The 14312-nt window shown below is 44.6% G+C and overlaps 1 protein-coding gene across 5 annotated transcripts in view; it reads left to right on the forward strand.

The window, feature by feature from the left end:
- Positions 1-14312, forward strand: part of LOC114668202 (dedicator of cytokinesis protein 7-like) — a 97526-nt gene that overhangs the window by 16816 nt on the left and 66398 nt on the right. For all 5 annotated transcript variants that reach the window (XM_051920573.1, XM_028823864.2, XM_051920572.1 and 2 more), the window contains exons 2-8: positions 1863-1953; positions 7986-8161; positions 11177-11245; positions 11420-11549; positions 11650-11862; positions 12602-12687; positions 13256-13322. In XM_051920573.1, the coding sequence (XP_051776533.1) occupies positions 1863-1953; positions 7986-8161; positions 11177-11245; positions 11420-11549; positions 11650-11862; positions 12602-12687; positions 13256-13322 (832 nt within the window). The remainder of the gene's footprint in view (positions 1-1862; positions 1954-7985; positions 8162-11176; positions 11246-11419; positions 11550-11649; positions 11863-12601; positions 12688-13255; positions 13323-14312) is intronic.

Raw genomic sequence — 14312 nt, forward strand, 5'->3', positions numbered from 1 at the left:
ATGAGGGTATTTCTTTGATGCCCACCCTGGCTTTCCTGAAAGGGCACTCATGTAATCATTGGTTGGCTGGTCGCCACTTGCTACTTGCATACTGCCTGCTATGGACACTTGTAGTACCCTTTGGAAGTAGGAATTTGTCCCTGTGCCCATGTTGGTTTTTTTTTTATTTCATTCACATTAGAGCTGTTCTTTCTGGGTGCCCACCCAGGGTTGTCTGATCCAATCGGATGTCTGACACGCCCATCTGATCCTCTGAGTCTTTTTGCAACAGCTTGACTTCACAGTGAATGTAATTCTGGCACCTCTCTCAGACATTTTTTACATCCTAATGGGCAGTTGGCACCATATTCCTATTTGAGGTGGGTGCCCATTTCGTAGTCAGCCCGCTACCCCTTGCACCTCTGTATAAAGCTGTGAGGTGTTCAGCCAGGCAGCCGCCACCTGTATGCCATTCAGCGCTCTGCTTTGAATGCCACTTCTCTCTTTGAATGCCGCAGCTGCTCAATGCAGGGGTCACTACTGCTCTCAGTGGGGAGTCTCTTGCTGCTTTTGTGCTCTCCAGACAAGTGCCATCTGTTGCTACTGTGCGCCCCGCTGTCCTCGACGACTGCTGCCTGCCTTTTAATGTGAAGCTGTGCCTTGGCAATGTTTTATCTTTAATTTCTTTATGAAGAAAGAATAATTGGTATTTGAGCTTCTGGGGGTGCTGTTGACAATGCCATCCCAATGATGAGGGCATTTCTTTTTTCCATGACTGAAGTCAACTTGAGTTATTTAATATTTTGGTTTGAAGATCCCACCATCGCCCATATTGTGGAATCTATACTTGTATTATATAGCACCTTTCACAGTGACACACCTTATTTTTGACCTCTTTATTTCATATAGCGTGTTTTCATATTATTCAAAGGTGTTGTAGCAGTGGTAGACCAAATGTGCCTGTTATCTACTGGTCCTTATGGGCAATGCCAGATGTTTACAATACCCCACCACCCATGCATACTTTAGAATCCATACTTGAGTTATATAGTGCCTTTTACAGTGACACACTTTGTAGTTGACCTCCTTATTTCATATAGTGCATTTTCTTATTACAGTATTCAAAGCTATTGTAGGAGTGGCAGATTAAGCGACTTTGTCAGGGTTACATTTAAACAGGCACTTTTGGATGGTATGCACTAATGGATACCACCCTTCATTTCATCCTTGTGCCAGTTATCTACTGGTCCTGACAGGCAACTGTCCAACCCCATTCATTGTACATTGTAGACATTTAGAGTGGGGTCATAACAGGCAGCCAGGCCCTCTAGTGGCAGATCAGTTGAACTGCTAAGCGCTAATCCATCGCCTACTGTGTGAACAGGTGTGTGTGTGTGTGTGTGTGTGTGTGTGTGTGTGTGTGTGTGTGTGTGTGTGTGTGCATATAAAATTTACACACACACACAACCAGCAATACCCAGGGTGGCATAAACCATAGATGCAGTTATCAATTAAGGAAAAAAATTGTTAATGAAACAGCCAACAATCTTGTATGGTAAATCTAGGTAAAATTTGGCAGAGATGGTGAGGATTTGTAAACCTTAGACGCACAGTCAGCTTTATGTGTTAAGAAGATTTTGTTGTATTCATGAAGTACTTCTGATGTCATTCTTGATCTTAAAGATGTGTTCTTCCATCCATTGTGTTTTTTGGGTGACTGGTGAAGTTCATTATGAATTTCTTGTTCTTCTCTTCTTCCTTCTCCATCCATCCATCCATCCCTCCCCTCCCCCACCATTCTCTGTTATGCCATCTGAGCCACATTGGCCTCTCTAAAATGTCAAATGTGGCTTTCTTATCTTTCTTTTTTTCTCTCCTTACAGGACTGTAGCAGCTGATGTCAGGAAGCAAGTGTCTCGGGAGTATGGCGGCTCACCCCAGCTGTCAAAGAAGCGCAGCAGCTCTCAGCAGTCAGTAAGTAGCCGGGTCACACGGGGAAGATCATCAGTTTGTCACCCCAGCAGGCCCATGACATATCCAGAAATCTGATAGGAGTCTCTAGAGAGCTGCTGGAAGTAAATTCACACACCAATCCCACCCCCAAAATAACCATAAAATTTCTAGTAATCCAGCAGGCATCTCCAGCAGTCCTGGTCCATAAGACGTCTGCATTGGAGCACCTCTGACCATGTGAGCCACCCATGCAGTCGTAGTGCAAGTCGGAAGGCCCTTCGCTCATTTAGCTTAAATTGGCTGAGCTGCTGTTTACTGACTCGGTGACCCTGGGTTCAAGGCTAGCCATTCCATGAGAGGAAATGAAATTGAAAGGGTCCGGGACACTAATTGATTTCTCGCTGATGATGCATTTCTTCATTGGTAGGAATATTCAGGGTGCTTTTTGACCACCCTTTCACACCCCACATGCCTGCCAAATGTCCATTCGTCCCATTCCACACACATCAGCAGGAGCTTCTCATCCACCTTTGACTTCCACTAAATATCCAGGGAATATCTGGTCACACCAGTTCAGTTCTCGTATACAGAAAATCACCCAGTAGGGTTCTTCATGGAGCTCCCCCACCAACACACATCCCATAATCTGTCTCCTGGGATTCTTCAGGGAGCTTCTAATCCATTCCGTCTGTCACCAGGGAGAACCACCTCTGACCCTCTTAAGTTCATGTCCTCGCTCAGAGATGATGCTTTCAAAGGCAAGTCCCACCTGACGGAAGTGGGGGCTTGTCTGGCTCAGCTTAAGGGACGTTTCCATCTGCCCAACAAGGTATCTACAGTGTGGGTCCTCTCAGCTAATCACAGATGCTCTCTCTCATCTGCCTGTCCTCCCTTATATGGCAGCATCTGGATGTATCGATGCCCACCAAGATGGTCGAATCCTAATTAACCTGTATAGCCCATTTCACAGTGAAAAACGTCTGAATTAAAGGTATGATATAAAAGCACTTGGAAATAAATACATACATTTGTACTTCTCTGGACCATACAGACAGATTATCATTCTGTATTCTTTATAGTGTATTTCACAATGAACATTTCAGGCAGGTGCACTATGTACCTGACCTATTAGTGGAATAAATGGTCATCCATGCAATGTGACTTACAAATGTCCACCCTTTCAAACAAGAATCCATTAACCTATATAGCATCTTTCATGGTGAACGACCTCTGAATTACAGGTATGGTAGAAAAGCACTTGGAGAGACACACAGTTGCATTCCTCTGAGCTGCATTGTCGGTTTATTAAACTGTATTGTGTATTTCACCTTTCACAACAGGCATTCCAGGAAGATACATTATGTTACAGGACATATAAGTGGATGCGGTTGGCTGGCGGGGGTTTGTTTCCTGCCTTGCGCCCTGTGTTGGCTGGGATTGGCTCCAGCAGACCCCCGTGACCCTTTAGTTAGGATATAGCGGGTTGGACAATGACTGACTGACTGACATATAAGTGGAATAAAGGAGTAGCCACAGGAAGAGGCTTACTAATTGTCCACCCTACCAAACAAGCATTCCTTCTCTTATATAGTGTCTTTCACAATGAACAGTCCTGAACTTGCATTTCATATACAACTCAACGGTAGTTAACCCTTAATTTGCATTACATATTTAACACTATGTAGATATAAACAGTTGTCTTCTGGGCCTCACAGTCAGTTAGTCAATCTGGAATTCTATATAGTGCCTTTCACAATGAGCAGTTCTAGAATGTAAATTAATGTCCACCCGGTCAATCAAGTAACTGTACTGTACAGCATTTTTCACTGTGAACATCCTCTGAACATGCATTACATATCCGTCTGTGTTCAATAGTGTCTTTTATAATGTCAGTCAGTTGTTTTCAATTGTTCACTCAACCAACCAAGCAAGCAAGTAGTATAATATATAGGGCCTTTCACAGTGGCTCTCCCCTGAACCTGTATTACATGCCTGCATTGGGGGGGGGGGGAGAACAATCTTCTGTGCCCCCAAACAGTTGATCAGTGTGTATTCTATAAAGAGCCTTTCACAATACAGTAAATGCTCCTGGGTAGTGCATTGTGTCCAAAATGCATGCTTGGAATCAAAGTGCAGGCATGTCTGATGATTTAATGATACCCACACCTTCAGTCAAGCGATTCTTAATCTATGTAGCGTCTTTCACAGTGAACATCTGCTGAATTTTTGTTACACCCCCAACATAAAACAACTGACAATGCAACACATTTTAATGTGATTCAAATCCAAGACATCCTGGAGCTTCAGGGCTTTATCTGACTTGATACCAGGCTGCCCCCTGCCTCCTTTAAGTCATATGCCAGGTCTTGTCACACCGTGTCCTAGTCCAATGTGGACAAAGCCCCCTGTCCTCCCATTCATCTTAATTAAAGGATAAGTGTCTGTCTGTCTGTGTGTCCATCCAGTTGGTATGTCTCTGTTATTCCAAAAGATGGCGCATCACAAACATTGGCATGGCTTTTTACAAATCCCATACCAAATAACAGAGACTTAGGCATTGCATTGTGCACTGCAAATGTAAGTGCTGTGGTCTACGTTGATTACTTTGATGTCAAGCCATCTTAGACAGGTAGCACAGCTAGCCCCCCCGATGTCCAACAGTCTAACAGCCTCATTCACTGTCACCCCCGTCATGTATTACAGGCCTGTGGATCCTAACCAACTGCCCTCATGGGTCCTGCCTTGTGTGTGACTTGTTGAGCTACTTTATTTTGTGCACATGGAGAGGAAAGGAAAGCATTGTGCGCCCTTCCACACACACACACACTTCCAAATCCACTAAGCAGCTCAACAAGAATGGCAGGAAACGATGACCACCCCGCCTTCTCCCACATTGCATTGTTCTTTAAAGATTTGAGGCAGATGGGAGGAAGTGGGAGGTCACTGGAGTCGAATCCTCTTGCCTGTCTGGTGCAGGATTCAGTCACTGCTTCATAACTTCGACACACAATTGACTTTATCTCAGCCATGTCCTGTCCTACTACACAAATGCTGAGTAGCAGGCAAGAAGTGGTGGGCCAGTGGCTGTAGCTCAGGGCTGCCCTCTGCTGGTCACTACTGTCTGGTATCTGCTAGTAACTTAAGGCTGCCCTCTGCTGTTGAATGCAGATTGGTACCTATTAGTAGTTCTACTGGTTGATGCAAACTGGTACCAGCTGGTAGCTCAGGGTTGCCCTCTGCTGGTGAATGCAGACTGGTACCTTCTAGTAGTCCAGAGCTATCCTCTGGTGGTGAATACAGAATGGCACCTGCTGGCAGCATAAGGCTGCCCTACCTTGGGTTTTCAGAATGGTAAACTGCTAGTAGTAAAGGAATTTCCTTTGCTGGTGAATGCAAACTGGTACCTGCTAGTATATCAGAACCACCCTCTGCTGGTCGTCACTACAGTCTTTTATCTGCTAGTAGCTTGGTGTGCTCTTTACTGATGAATGCAAAGTGGTACCTATTGGTCATTTAATTTCCCTCTGCTGTACAAAATAGATTGGTACCTATCAATTGTTCAGAGGTACCCTCTACTGGTGAATGCAAACTAGTACCAGCTGGTAGGTCAGGGCTTCCTTTGGTGGTGAATAGAGAATGGTACATACTAGCAGCTCAAGGCTGCCCCCTAAAGGTACATGCAGACTGGTACTTGGTTTTAGCTAAAGGTTGCCCATTTTTGTTTCCAGACTGGTGACCTGCTAGTAGTATAGGGATGCCATCTTATGCAGAATGCATACTGGTACCTTCTAGTGGTTTGGTGCTACTCTTTTGTGGAGAGTACAGAGTGGTACCTGCTGGTAGCTTAAGGCTGCCATTTTCTGAGTTATTATACTGGAGCAGACTGGTAACCTGCTAGTGACTCAGTATGCTGGTCACTGCTGTCTGCCATCTGTGAGTAGCTTGGGGGTGCCCTCTACTGGTGAATGCAAACTGGTACCTATTGGCAGCTTAAAACTACCCTCTGCTGGTAAATGCAGATTGTTACCTATTAGTAGTTCAGGGTTGACTACTATTGGTGAATTCAAACTGATACCTGCTGGCAGCTCAAAGCTGCCCTCCTCTGGGTTTCCAGACTGGTAACCTCCTTGTACACTAGGGCTGCCCCCTGGTGGAAAATACAGAATGGTACCTTCTGGCAGTTGAAGGCTATAACCCCTACAGTTGAATGTGGATGGGTTTGTAGCTCAAAGCTGAACTCCTCTGGGTCTCTAGACTGGTATCTGCTGGTAGCCCAGGGATGCCCTCTGATGCAGAATCCATAATGGTACCTGCTAATAACTTGGTGCTGCCCTTTGGTGGCAAATACAGAAGGGCACCTGGTGGTATCTCCAGTCTGCCTTTTTCTAGGTTACCTTACTGGTATCTGCTGGTAGGTCACGATTGCTCTTTACTGGTAAATTCTGTCTATCAGCAAAAGTACAAACGAGGTGGATACTGGATGCCAAATGTTCCAATATTCCATTCATCTTTATTGTTTTAGAAAGCTGCCAAATCTTGTCATGTGAAATTTGTGGCACATAACAAGCATACAAATTAAAACCCTTTATGGTGCTGAAGCAAGTTGCGTAGATTGACAACTCCAAATTGGTCCGGTTTGGGTGTGAGTGGGCTCTGCACTGGCCTGCCACCCCATCCTGGGTCTTTTTGAACCTTCCACCCGATGCTGCTATACTTGGGCCCTCTGCGTCCCTGAAATTCCTAAGGTGGATTTGTGAATGTCACCACTAAAACATGACTCCATGTTAACCCCTCAGGATCACCCCAAAATGGATGCCTGTGGGCTGGTGCTGTTAAAATGGAGGTCTTATTTATTTACTCAATGTTATTCCTTTCCTCCCGGTTACCTACGCTTACAGCCATATTACAGGCTCTCAGGATCTGGGTGAGGTTGCTAAAGGAAAGATGATAGTAGAATCGCAGCCAAAAAAAAATAAAAAATCCTACAAGCCTCAGGAACAGCAGCTGTGGAAACAGCTGCAAGATGTCACCAGTCTTTGGTGCCGTGAGTGACAACTGCGGAGACCTTGGCTGGCTGTTGCAGAATAGCACACGATGAAGTGCATCAAAATTTTCACCACTGTCATCTTTATGCCACCTGTCATAGGCAGCCTGGCTAGACAGTGGGAGTTAAGGGAGGATATGTTGGCGCTGCACACTGCCAGGGTTTAGCAGGCCACCTGGAAAAGAGCCTGGATGGTCTTGAAGGATCAAAACATCTAGTGGATAAGAGAGGGCACCCACATGAATTGCAGAATTATATCCTTTTATAGTTGAGTCCAACCAGCCTGTTAAGGTGGTCACATAGAATCTCCCAGGGCATAAGCAGTGGCAACGTATGGCTCTTTTTATTGAAGTGGTCCAGCTCTTTCCAGCCTGCAGTGGTTTTCAAGGCCTCCAGAGGGCACTGTGTACCCCAATTCCAGAAGTAATTCCAGGCTTGACTGAAGGCAGCTTTTAAAGCCACCTCATGCCAGTTAGGCTTGACTGGTGCGGTTTTGGGTGATGGGGGTGGGGCTTTTATTCTGTACCCTGTTGGATGAGTAAACAGGGTCCCCTAACAGTTAGACGGGGACTTGAAGCCATGTCCCAGTTCAGCGGGGACAGTTCTGGGATTTTCTGCATGTTTTGTTCATTTGATACTTTATATTTCTCCCTTTATTCATTCTTTTTTTGTGGTTATTTTTTATTTTAATAATTTAATCATTAGATTAGTTAGCAACTCCAATTTGTACATGTGTTTGCATGGGGTGTTGGGAGTGTGTGAATATGCCCTGTAATTGATTGGCACCCAGTGTTGCTCAGGATAGGCACTGCTAAGCAGGTTTAGAAAACGGATGGATTCTTGTATACTATTGCCTCCTAAACAACCTTCTGAGTAAGAACAGCCACTATGAGAGTACCCCCCAGTGTTTCAAGCCCTTCACTCTTTGTTCTTAATTATAGTTAAGGTCCATCGCTATAACACTGTATTCGAGTATCCTGTCTTCATATCACCTGCCCTCTTTCTTCAGGTGCCCCTGACTGAGGTGGTGGAGCCCATCGATTTTGAAGATTATCTGAGCACACATCCGCCTGCCGCTGAGCCTGGGCCTCTCAGGGAGCTCATTGAGTTCCCCTCCGATGACATTGAGTTGGTGCTGGAGCCTAAGGAGTGCCGCACTTTGGAAAACACCCTGCCTGATGAGGAGTAAGAGGGAATGAATAAAGTGCATGCTGGGATACATCACTTATAAAAGACTGGGTCATAATTTACATATTTACATGGCAGCCATCCTTAATTTCATGTAGCTCAAGGCTGCCATCTTCTGGGTAATCAAACTAGTAAACTTTTAGTAGCCCAGTACTGCTTTCAGCTGGTGAATGCAGACTGATACCCCCTTGTAGGTTTGGGGTGACCTTAACTGATAGATGAAGACTGATACCTGCTAGTAGTTCAGGGTGGCCCGTTATCAGTCTGCATTCACCAGTATCTGTTGGTCACTTGACTGAATCAGTCTCATAAAAAAAATCATAATTTATGTATCGTATATGCCTAGCAGTCATACTTAATTTTGTGTAGCTCAAGGCTGCCATCTTCTGGATTATCAAATTGGTAAACTGCTGCAGGTCAGGGCTGTCCTGCACTGGTGAATCCAGATTAGTGCCTGCTAGTATCTCAGGGATGTCTTTTGCTGGCGAGTACAGACTGGTACCTCAAAGTATATTAGGGGTGGTCTCTTCTAGTAAATACAGACTGGTAGCTCAGGGCTTCCCCCTGCTGGTGAATGCATACTTGTACGTTCTAGTACACTACAGATGCAATCTACTGGTAAATACAGTAGCATAGGGCTTCCCTCTACTGGAATGAAGACTGGTATTTGATGGTAACTCAAGGCTGTCCTCTTCTGGGATTACTGATGGCATCCACATATATTTCAGGGCTTCCAATTTCTGGTGAGTGCAGACTGTCTGCATTCATTGATCTCAAACTGCCATCTGGTGTGTTCATGAAGGCCATTTATAGAGTGAGCAGAGCATCATGTCTTGCATGTTGCAGACTCAAGATGAAGTGAACAAAATACTAATAGAGTAGAGCCAAGGAGCTCCTTCTATGGTCCTTAAGGGAGAGTTGGATTTTGGCATAGTCGGCGCAATCATTAGATAGGAGGATGTGCTAATCCTCATTCCAGAGCAGTGTCTGGGAAAGCCGTGGGAGTATGTAGATAATGTGATCCTTGAGCGAGATTACAGCCAGATTGTGAAAGGAGTTTTGGGATGCAAATTGTGTGATACTTGGGAAAGAATAGTATTATAACACTCAAGGAACAGCCCGACCCTCCTGATCTTTTGTCTTAAACAACCAACCACTATAGTTGGTGAGATACTGTTGCAGTGTAATGGCCAGTGTTGTGGGATCCTTTATACAAGTGAGTAAAATAAAGAAAGTCAAATGTTGGACCATAGAATTAGAATTTGCTGAAAGAAATCTCATTGTAGAGGTTGAGAAAACAGGGAGACTTGACAGATGCCTTAACAGTTCAGAGTGAGGCTGGGAGGAAACCTTGAAGTTGATCGCTGGCTGAGTGTTGTTTTTGGTAGGTGGTGAGCTGCAATGCAACCCATAATTGTTGCCTTGCAACAGAAGAGTCTGAAAGACAAAGCTCCACTATCTTAAATGACACATGCTTGGGTTCTTGTCAGTGAGGTGCACCAGGGAAAGTTGGGAAGTGGCTGATGTGAAATTGGAGAGAAATAACTTGAGGCCCTGTGCCTCTCCATTTCATATCCTCAAATAGAGTCTCTCCATTAACCTAGGACCTGTGAGTCAGTAGGCAGTGTTCTGCACAGCACAGCGATGCTCTCTCCTTCCCCCTCAGCTACTAATGTGCTTACCCCTCTCATTACACTCGACCTGGTCACCCTGATCACTCAAGATGATGCAGCAGCAACAGAACACGAACCAGAGACATGTGGATTACAGAGTAGTCTTCTCTGCCACCATACCAAAGGAGTTATTCTTTAGCTCAAATAGATAATCTGCCACTTACAGACTTGGTGGTCTTGCTTTCATGTGAATGTGACATCTGACCAATTCTTTGTACACGCGTACTTAGGAGAGAGAAATTCTCGAATGGACTCCATTTAACAGAAAGCAAGGCTTCCTGATGTAGTCAGCCTGATTTTTAACAATACCTGCGAACTTCTGCTGTGCTCTTTATGGTGGACACAGTGACGTCTAAATTTTTTGGAAGGATGTGAAAGATCTTATTCATGGGGCAAGGTGTTATGGTGTGGTCAATATTGTCATGTGCAGCTCCTAGTATTGCAGAGTAGTTTTCTTGATCCTAGGCAGAGATTAGAAGGCTAATGTAGTTGGTGCAACCTTTAGGAAGCAACAGTGTTTGGAAGTAATGGCTATGTTGTTAACATCAACAAGAAAGTTCTCAGTTGCACATCCTCCCTTGAAGTTCCCCAATGTGAATTCAGACCACTGGGTGTGGAGTACAACTATATTAGCCAATCGAGATAAAGAAGATTGACCTCGTTCACTCTCTCTATGTAGACAATTCACAGACTGTGAGGGCTCCCTCTCCTTTTCTCTCTCTGGACTAATAATATTTCTGACTGCAGAAGATGAGATTTCTGTTTCTCTCTATCTCTCTGTTGCTCAACCAGTGAGGTTTCTGATTGCAAGAGCCCTCTCTTAATCTTGACCAATACATTTTCTGACTGTTTCTCTCACTGACTTTCTGGACTAATCAGATTTCTGACTGCAAGGGTGATCTTTCTCTCTTTAGTTGTCAATCTTGACCAATCAGCTTGCTTGCCCTCACAGGCAGAAACCTGTTGCTCTCTCTCTCTCTCTCTCTCTCTCTCTCTCTCTCTCTCTCTCTACCTATTTCTTCTTCACTATATTCAACCTTCTTGCCACATTTACTTAGGAAGCAGTGGTGCTGACAGAGTAGTTGGCAAGATCACTTCTTCTGAATAGTGTTGGGATGCTGTAGGCATGACGGTGATGAGAACAGAGTTTGGCTAAGGTGTTTTAATAAAGAAGCTTAGCAATGTTACATATACACCGGGCTTTGTAGGAATGGCATCAAGGTGGGTGGGATGATGTCAAGGTCACTGTAGATATTCTGTTTCTCTGAGATGGAAGATGGCAACAGCTACAGCAACATGTTTTGCTTTACCTGAAATGTGTATTTTATTTCTGTTTAAGGATCTTGGATTTGCGAGTGAGGGACGCGCTGGGAGTGTACACAGATGATTGGCTCATTGTCCATCGGAAGTAGGTGACACTTTCAGTCTGTTTCTGTGTGTTCCCTTTATCTTATTCACACAGTCTTTTTTTTTTTTTTTTTTTTAAATTCCACCTCTTAATCCACTCCTTTGTTTAGGTGTCTATGGAGTCTGCTTTCCAATTACTTAAACAGTTTATCTGGCATCTCTGTGACCCCCACAGGTATCAACAGTTTAGCACAATCTATAATGCCAACATATCGGAAAAACTCAGAGAGAGGCAGAAAGGCTTAACGAAGCAAACCTTTGAGCTGGATGAAGTTGTGGATGACCGCAGCAGTCAGGATGAGCAGGTATGTTTAGGTTGCTCCATGTCCGTGATAATCGAAGGTCTTAGAGGTCTTCCCTGGACCTCTGTCTGCAGTTAGAGCAAATCTTCTCTCTGACGAATAGGAGGACCTGAAGCGGCGCTCTGTCTCCTTGGATGACACGCCACGAGGCAGCTGGGCCTCCAGCATCTTTGACCTAAAGAACTCGACCGCTGACAACTTGCTGCCCAGTCTACTGGATCGCACCGCAGTGGACGACATCGACCGGCGTAACCAGGAGCAGAGGAAGGACAATCGGCTCCCCGAGCTGCTATCCCTTTTCCCAGCTCCTGATGAGGTGAGCACTGAAATTGTGTCTGTGTGGTGGCCCAATGCTCATATTCTGTCTCTCTTCTCACATCCTCTTAAAAGAGCTTCAGATTAGGAACTAAGCCCCACGATGAGCTGCTTGTCCTAATTGAAGCTCATTCCTGCTTTAATTGATTAATTCTGTAAAGTAGTAGGAATCTAAGAGTTGGTGTCTTGGAATGAAGTGTAGGAAGACGTACATTTACAGGCATACACTGGGCCTGTTATGGACAGGGAGAGTCAATTGGTCTGCTACAAAGGTGCTATCTTCTATGTTGTTGAACACCTCCTGATGTCCATACCTTGAAGTAGCAGCTGAAATCCTGAACTCTCATCTCCTATTCATCTTTTGATCTCAAACCCAAATGCTTTCAGTGTAGAGCAAAAACAGATGAAATGGAGACTGTAGCTGGAGCTTCTCTTACTGGGTGTGCTCACACATAACATGCAAAGGTGACCAACCAAGAGTATGCCACCTGGCATCTAGAGTTCAAAAACCTGACTCCATTTCCGTACTCTGAGGCACTTGCGTGCTTTGAGCCTTCCTGTTGGTTTGGATTATTTTTATACCAGTAGAAGTTAAAATAGAAAACTACACTGCAGAAGAGGAAGCATCAGAGCTGGCCAGGATTTCAGCTTGGCACTTCCTCTTTGTGATGTGGAATCCATCTTCTTCCCCCAACAACAGCTCTCCCTAACACTTCTGTGTTGCTGCTTTTTCATGACAGGATGAAGCGATCGAGCGCTGCACAATTCCAGAGGTCCCTAAGGAGCACTTGGGGCAAAGGATCATGGTCAAATGCTTGTCATTAAAGTGAGTGTTCTGCTGCTGCTAGAGGGGCCCTAGGGTGTTGTGGCAGAGGAGATTTGCCCAAGCTCATTGTGTGTACAGTGACTGATGCCAGTTCACACCCTTGCCAAACTCATAGTGGGTGCCTGCCTATATTGCTGATTCATAAGCCCACCAGCCACCTCACTCAAAACAGAACAGAGAGGGCAGCCTTGATTCTGAAAGCTGAAAATCTGATTGGACGGCATGCTGGAACTGGGATCTGCTGAGATGTCATCTGCATGGTGTGTGCATGTTCTCCCCATTTCCCAGTTCTGCTATTTTAAATGTAATGCAGTATTACAAAGCAATGTCTGAGCCCATTGTGCCCACTGCTGCCAATGCAAGTTCTGGCTCACCAGAAAAAAGCCAGACTGTAGGTAGCATCATTAATGGCAGTGCGGGGGTTCAAGCAAAATCTCTCACAAATGTATGAAGCCTGACAGGACAGGCACTGCCTGAACTGAGTAAGAAATTGGACACGTTCACAGGGCTGTGCCCATGTCTGCCATATAGTATTGTCACTCATTAGGTTTGTCTCTTTTTCTTTAAGGTTTGAAATTGAGATTGAGCCCATCTTTGGAAGCCTCGCTCTCTATGATGTAAAAGAAAAAAAGAAGGTACCTTTCTGCCTATTATGTCTTCGTCCCGAGTATAAAGCTTTGAAACAGCGTGTGGCTGTGGGTGGGCAGTGCACCGGCCAAATGAAAAATCAGTACAACTAAAGTTGTTTAGTTTGTTTTTTGATCAACGTATTACTTACCTTCAAAGGATGCGGACCAAAGGGGTTTGTTCAAGAAATTTGGGGTCCTTTGGCTTTATTGGATCACCATTTGGGGGAAGCAGTCACCTACTCCAAGGATAGCGTTTAAGGACTTTGGGTAATGGAAGTGAGGCAAAACGCTTCTCCAAAAAGGAAACCTGCTTAAAGTTTGTGGGGGTCTGGAGGCTCTCTTCATCCTGTCTGTCAGCAAACATAACTGTCTTCTTGATCACAGGGCTAGGGAGACAGTCTGGTGTAATGCTTCAAGTGATTACTAGGGGGCAGTGTATTTCGAAACGAAAGCAGGCTTTTTTCATTAAATGTGATTTATCAATTTATATAGTGCCTTCCACTTGGTATGGGGGCTTTACAAAAAAAAAACAGGTAAAAATGTTGTAGGTATCACAGTAGTACAGCTTTTCGTGTTGCTGTCTCACTACACCTGAGCTTGGTGTTCATATCTGTGCCTGGTCACAGTCTGTCTCCTCAGAATAGTGACTGTGATACAATGGCAGCAACAGAAATCTGTAACATGCATAACATACACACAAAGCTATTTATGTGTATGTATATATGTATGCTTATGTCTGTGTGTGTGTAAATGTGTGTTCACATATCTATACATTCATGTGTATCTTTTGACTGGCTGTACAGTGACTTTATAATCTGCAGACAGACATTGTGTGTGTTTATAAGGTCCTTATTGTCACATCTATGTAGGCTAATACCATTAATTTTTACTTTTGCTAATCAAAATTCTGCATATCTCCATGTCCTTGACTTGGCTGTTGCTAGGGCCATGATATTCCGCTGCCTGGCTGCCCTGCTGCTTGGTCAGCTCCTCATC

This window comes from Erpetoichthys calabaricus, chromosome 17, assembly GCF_900747795.2.
Source record: "Erpetoichthys calabaricus chromosome 17, fErpCal1.3, whole genome shotgun sequence".
Lineage (NCBI taxonomy): Eukaryota > Metazoa > Chordata > Cladistia > Polypteriformes > Polypteridae > Erpetoichthys > Erpetoichthys calabaricus.